The following is a 6,665-nucleotide window of genomic DNA, read 5'->3' on the forward strand; positions in this document are numbered from 1 at the left end:
AACAACGGTAGGGTAGAATTAAGCGGCCTCAATAATAATAATAATAATAATAATTCAGGAAGGTGGTGACTGATCTGATGAAAAGCAGCCTCGGGAGCATCTCCCAGTTCAGAATATTCTTCGACGCAGGGCTCGAACAATAATAGTCCTAGAGTTCTGGAACCCACGGAAGGGCTTGACGGGGCGGGGGGGGGGAGGGGGGACTCCGAGATTAAATAACCAAGTCATCCATGTAGTCAAGAGATTTCCTGATGCTGAAGGAGACTCCTTAGTAACAGCTTGTGGGAAGTAGGGGTGGGGGGTTGAAATAATAGTAACATGCCTTAAAAGGCTTGTGTGACCTGTACAGTTCTGTATCCTATCCAGATCCCATTGGAAATGCAGGAGACCCTTTCTCTCTTCCACTTGCCATCTGTGCTCTGTCCCAAGGCAAGGAAAGGGGGGGGGTTTCGGGACCTGTCACCCGTGCTTCCCTGGGGTCAACGTGTCTGCGGGGGAGGGGAGGGGAGGGGACGAGTTCAGCAGTGCGTGAAACAAACGCCCTTTCCCTAAGTCTCCAAACCGAGGCAAGTTCTCCCTCTCTGCGCTGCCTCCTTTAAAAGGTCAGACTCCTAATCTAATGTCAACTCTCCGCCCGGCTGTTTACCTGTTTACCGGGAAGAGCCGCACGCAGGCCAGAAAGTCCGGGCTCAACTTCGACCTACTGAATCCACCTCGGGGCTGGGGGGGAGAAAAAAAATCCCCCCACAACGCAGAGGCTTCCCAGAAGCCACCCACGCGCGGAGGAGAGCGGCGCGGGCCGCCTGGGTCCAGATTGGGCTTTTTCAAGCAACCCTTTTCCTGTTGAAAAATCCCACCCCACCCCACCCCACCCAATTTTGGCGAGATTGCTTCCAAGAGGAAAAAGCGGGGAAACCCAAATGATGAGTTTCCAAATGGAAGCCCGCCTTGCTTCGTTCAGTGGTCGAGGGTGGTATATGTTTCTATTTATATATATATATGTACAGGGCTTGTATAGGAGAGCTGGGCTGGGATTTGCTGGACTGGTCAAGCCGAAACCCGGAGAAATGGGACGCACTGGCGGCGAGCGTTATCCGAGCCGCCCCGAGAATAAAGTAACAGTCCTTTCGCTTAATGGTGTGATTCGTTTGCCTTTTCGGTTTTCCCTCGCACGGATCTCGGGCTGGAGGTGGGGGGGGGCGGTCAGTTTGGACAGAGATCTGAGGAGAGCCACAGACAAGGGAGGGAGGGAGGGAGGATTCCGCTCGCTTGACCCTCCAGGCCCACCCGGCCGGCTAAGAGGTGTTCAGCACCGGTCTGGAATACACACCTTGGTAGTAGGAGGGCTCCAGGGCCGAGGGCTCAATGCCTCCCCTCCCGCCCATGGAAGCGCTGCTGAGGGGCAACCCGCCAGGCAGGCCGGCCCCGTAGGAGGAATATTGCAGCGCTTGCTCGTAGGCTTTGAAGTCCAGCTTGTGCTGCTGTTCAGAGGAGGACATGAGGTTGTTGATGGAGAAGGGGTGGTTGAAGGAATAGTGGGGGTCGCCCTTGAGGTGCAGCTGCGGCTCGTGGGGTCCCAGCGCGTGGCCCGGGTGACTCAAGGGGGCCAAGGCGGGCCCGCCGGGGACCGAGGCTGCCGCCGCGGCCACGGAGGGCTTCAGCTCGGCTCCGTTGCCGTTTTGGTCCAGGGCTTGTGGGCTGCCGGCGCTGTGGTTGGCCGGGGCGGCCTCCAGCTGCCCCCCTTTGCCTTGGCCTCGGTGCAAGGGAGAGCCGGCCCCGCCGGGGTCTTTCCTTCCCTCGCCTCCGCCCGATCCGCCCTTGGCCCCGGCTTGCTTTTCGCACTTGAAGCGCTTCTGGCGCCGGAGGTAGCAGCCGTTCTCGAACATGTTGCCCGAGTCCGGGTGCAGCGTCCAGTAAGAGCCTTTGCCCGGCTTGTCCGGCGAGCGGGCGACCTTGACGAAGCAGTCGTTGAAGGAGAGCGAGTGGCGGATGGAGTTCTGCCAGCGCTGCTGGTTCTGGCGGTAGTAAGGGAAGAGGTCCATGATCCACTGGTAGATCTCGCTCAGCGTCAGCATCTTGCTGGGCGCCTGCTGGATGGCCATGGTGATGAGCGAGATGTAGGAGTAGGGCGGCTTGGCGTGCGGGTAGCTGCGCTTGAAGCTCTTGGCGTCGCGGCCGCGGCTCAGGTTGGAGGAGGCGTATCCCATGGGGCTCATGCAGGGTCCCATGGCCCCGTAGGCGCCCAGGCCGTTCAGCGAAGCCTGCGGGCCGCCCATCGCGTTCATGCCGCCGGGACTGAGCGCCGACCCCATGGCTGACATACTGTTCATGCTGGCTCCGGTTCCCCCGGGGCTCAAGCCGGGCCCCAGGCTCGGGTTGGCGTAGGACATGTTGAAGGAGCCCGAAGTCATGTTGCCGCTGGTGGTCATGGCGTTCATGCTCATGTAGCTGTTCATGGAATTCATGGAGCCCAGGCCGGAATTCATGTTGCTCACTGGCACCGTCGAATAGGCCTGCGGAGGGAGCACAGGTTAAAGCGGGCGCTTCCGACCCTCCCGCCCTGCGGTCCCAGGTGAGGTTCTCAGACTTGGCCCCCGAATTTCCCCTTGGAGAATGTGTTTCCCGTGCGGCCGCCCTTCCCAGCTCATCCTTGCATTGCATTGCTTAACGCATTGTAAGCCGCCCTGAGTCTCCGGAGAAGGGCGGCATATAAATCAAATTAAAAAAAAAAAAAAAAGGTGAGCGAAGCCAGCCTTCTGAAGCCCCAGATTCCGCAGAAAGGGAATCCTTTTGCCCAACTGTGTCCCCAAACTTTCCAAATGGATACTGGTTTCCGCACTGTCAGTTGCTAAAGAAAACTGGAGAATTGGCAGAAAACATACATGGGTGTTATTCACAGTAAGAAATGGCAGGCATCCGAAATACATAGGCCACAATAACGATAATGATATAAACATTTTGGCTGCATTGGCTGCTTTGATTTGGGAGCTGGTGGTACTATAAACATATATTTATGCAGCACAGATGGGTGGCCTCACAGGCATCCACAAGCCCAAGTTCCCTTTTCAGAAAAGAAGGTAAGTTTTGCCCAGGGCCAAATTTGCAGCGCTGGGATTCTGTTTGCCCTTTACACAAACTGCAATTGTGATTTTAAAGAGGGGTTCGATTAAGCTCCGGGTTAAAGATCTGGAGAGATGTGGAGAACATCTGCCCAAAAATCCCCATGGCGGGAGCAGACTGGAAACGAGAAACCTGCAAGGCCCAAATTTTCACCCGCCTTTTTGGCCAAAGAGCAACTCTCCTAGGATCCAGTTCCCAAATCGGGGGCAGGCCTCCAAACCTGTTTCCCACCTTCGTTTTGCTTCATTGAAGGCCCACCCAATTTTTATTTTTATTTTTTCAAAATCTAAGGGCAGTGAATGCAAACCGAGCTGCTCAGAATTGCATCTGAAGAGAGCGAGGCAGACCCTTTTCACACCGAGAAGGCCCACTGTGCCAGCCCCACTCACCGCACAGACCCCGGGAAAGGGAAACGGTGGAGGGCAAGCGACCTAAACCACAAAATGTGGATCTTCCCAGCTCCTCACCGTCCCCGAGGGAGCCCAAGAGAAGCCGAGGCCTTCATATCCGCCACGGGCCCCGAAGCCAAGAAAGCGAGATCGCCGCTTTTTCTCAGCCCCGCGTCCCCTCGCGCCCCTTCGCTTGCTGCCTTTAGGCTTCTGCTTCGGCGGGGCGTGGGGGGAACAGCCTGGGCGACGTTGTTAGGAGCCGCTTTTCTCCCAGGGTCTTGGCTGGCTCCTGCTAAATCGGGAAGCCTTTCCTGGCTAGGAGGAAGAACGGTAATTTCGGGGTAGGGGACCGGGTAATGTCCAAAATCAAACAAATGATCTTGAAATTTAGGGCCACGTTCTTCTCTTTGCCTTGCAGCCTAGAAATTTTGACTAAGTGATAAAGGACAGTCGAAACGTCGATTTAAATTAAAGATCCTGCCGTAAGGCGCTTTAACAAGGCTAAGGAATAATCCTCGGAAAGGCTTAAACTTTCCCCTTAAAAAATCGAATTATTAAGCCACCGATTTATTTCTCAACCTATATTGAAAACTGTACGGGAAAGGTTACGCCTTATAAACTCGTCGCTTCATTAGCTTTGTAAATATCGCCTATATTTGAGCTATATTCTGTGGACTATATCGTCCCACACTGTTACGATTATAGTTTTGTATTAGCGGAAATATGTCCAGGAATGGTGATATTTGAAGGATAGGCTACGTCCATAATAGTGCTCGCCTAGGCGGAAATGTCAGTGTGGGTAGGAGAAGATTTTTGAAATTCTAGGAACCAAATCCAGTTTAGAAAATCTGTACCAGGAATTGTGGGGGGGGGGGGATGTCTTCATAAGCACATGCAGAGTTTCTTACGCGCGTTTTGAACTGAATACGGAAGTAATAGGAATGTGCCAAATTCCTTTCAGTCTAAAAATACTTCCGTATAAAGTCAGAATGTAAATTTAGCAAATTTAAGAGCTGGCAAAATCTTGTTTGCCGATCCCAGACTCCATATTCGCCTAAGGTGGTCGTTTTATTTTCTCTCCCACCCCACTGGAATACCGGTGAGGCGGGAAGACGCACCCAATGAGTCTCAATCCCTCTCTTGAGCCCCCTTTTGACCCCCTAGCATTAAATTGGAAGCTCCTCTTTTTAACCACTGGCCGCATTTGCCGCGCAGCAAACCCGGATCATAATTCCGGTAAAGCCGCGCAAAGCAATCCCTTTCCTGCACGCGCTTCGGACTGTTTATAGGTCTCATCTCATCGCTTTCTTTTTCACTTTATACGGCTACGTTTCCCAGGTTGCAGCTTTTTAATTTCACGTCCAGCCTTTATTCACGAAAAGGCTCCATTTATTCCCCCCACCCACCCACAGTTAGGGGTTCCCAGGTTCCTCCTCTACCCTTATTGTTCCTTCGCTCGCTTTTGATCCTTTCTTTCAGGTCTTTGGAGCATATTGTAAAATAAGGAACGTGGACATGAATGGACAATGAAAAGTTAAGGCTCCTGGTTACGGAGTCGGATCGCATTCTCGACAGCGCCACCCGCCGGGCTCCGGGAGAATTGATTTCTGTTTTCTTTTTAATCTCTACCCCTCCACTCCACTCCATTCCCCCCACCCCCACCCCCACCCGAACTCCGTGAAAGAAGCGGGCGGCAAAGTACACCCACAAATGCTTCTTTTGCCTAGTGGAAGAACAATACTGGCACAGGTGAGGAGTGGGAAGGGGACCAGCCAAACGTGGAACGGCTGCCCAAGGGGGGCTCCTGGTGGTTGTTCCCTCCCGGCACGTACACAAATCGAGGCCCTCAATGGAGGGACTCTGGCGCCGTTGGGAGGACCTGGGATTTACAACTCCGACGCGTAATCCGAGGAGGTGATCAATAACGTCTTCCTCTCCCACCCCCCCCATCGGCTCCATTGCCACTGATCTCCCCCCCCACCCCCCCACCCCGCATTTCCGCCGCCCCCTCCGTTGCCCCGCGGGACGATTGGAAATTATGTTGACTCCTTCCCGGGCTTTGCAGCCAGCTGTAACACTGGAGAAAGCGGGTTTAGGCGCCGTCAGGAACTGGCACTTAGGCTCGATTCCCGGGAGTGGGGAAGACCCTCTTCTTGGCTGAAGCCCTCCCGACCAGGTCTCGGATCCCCCACCCCATCCGCCCACCCGCGGGTCCGCTCACCTCCTGAGGCTCGGCGTAGTAACTGTTCCAGTCGCTCGCGTCGTGCCCTTCCATTTTCACAGTCCCTAACATCCTGGAGTCAACGTGCACGGTGTAACCATCCAGTCCCCTCTTGGCGAGCGCAAAGGGAGGTCAGAAAACGGAGCCCCCCCGAGTCTAGCAGGCAGCCGGCCCCCGGGGAGGGCTCAGTCAAGCAGGGACGTTGGGTGGCGGCGAGCCACTCGAGAAAGTGAGGAAGTGCCGGCTGGGATGTGAGCGGAGTTGAGCTGAGGTGGATCTTACGTTGCACCAGCCGCCGTCGCCGCTGCCGCCGCCGCCGCCAAAGCAGCGCCCACTCCTCCTCCTCCTCCTCCTCCTCCTCCTCCTCCTCCTCTTCCTCCTCCTCCGCCTCTCCCCATTTGTCCGCCGCACAAAGACGTTCGCACCTACCAAGCCGCAGATGCACCTGCAAAGCAGGCAGTTCCACTCGGCTTGCACACTCCCCTGGGGCGTCTCTTTATTTGCAAAGCGGTGTAATTGGTTTATGCGGGACGGCGGGGGGGGGGGAAGGGAGGGAGAGAAGGAGAGCGAGCGCAGAGGAGGTAAAAAAAAAAAAGAAAGGATTGGGGCGGGAAAGAGAGCGCGCGCGGGGGGGGGGAGAGAGAAACCCAGAGAAAAAGAGGCAGGAAGGAAAGGAGGGGGACAAGTCTTTGGATTTAACACCCCCCCACACACCCTCTCCGCCCGCTGCCGCTGGTGAGGGCGGGGGCAATTCCAGGGAAAGGCGGCACTCCTGTCTTATGTTCAAAGAGCAGAGCGAGAAGGGCAGCCGCCCGACCCTGCGTAGGAGCTTTTCCTGTCGGCTCGGACACGTCTTTCCAGAAGGGGAGCAGAGTCAAGCCAAGAGCCCTGGGTCATCTGGACGACTTCTCCTTTGGAGTTAGGCGCAGATGGCT

The 6,665-nt window shown here is 55.5% G+C and overlaps 1 protein-coding gene across 1 annotated transcript; it reads right to left on the reverse strand.

Annotated features, from left to right (window-relative positions):
• Window positions 1-1,295: 1,295 nt before the first annotated feature.
• FOXA1 (forkhead box A1) lies at window positions 1,296-5,802 on the reverse strand. The gene is made up of 2 exons (XM_070931392.1): window positions 5,731-5,802; window positions 1,296-2,513 (listed from the first exon to the last, which is right to left on the reverse strand). The coding sequence occupies exons 1-2, from the start codon at window positions 5,800-5,802 to the stop codon at window positions 1,296-1,298; spliced, it is 1,290 nt and encodes a 429-aa protein (XP_070787493.1).
• Between the last annotated feature and the right edge of the window lie 863 nt (window positions 5,803-6,665).

The sequence above is a fragment of the Pituophis catenifer genome, unplaced genomic scaffold (genome assembly GCF_029215685.1).
Source record: "Pituophis catenifer annectens isolate HBS135680 unplaced genomic scaffold, rPitCat1.0.hap2 SCAF_1, whole genome shotgun sequence".
In the NCBI taxonomy this organism is placed as follows: domain Eukaryota; kingdom Metazoa; phylum Chordata; class Lepidosauria; order Squamata; family Colubridae; genus Pituophis; species Pituophis catenifer.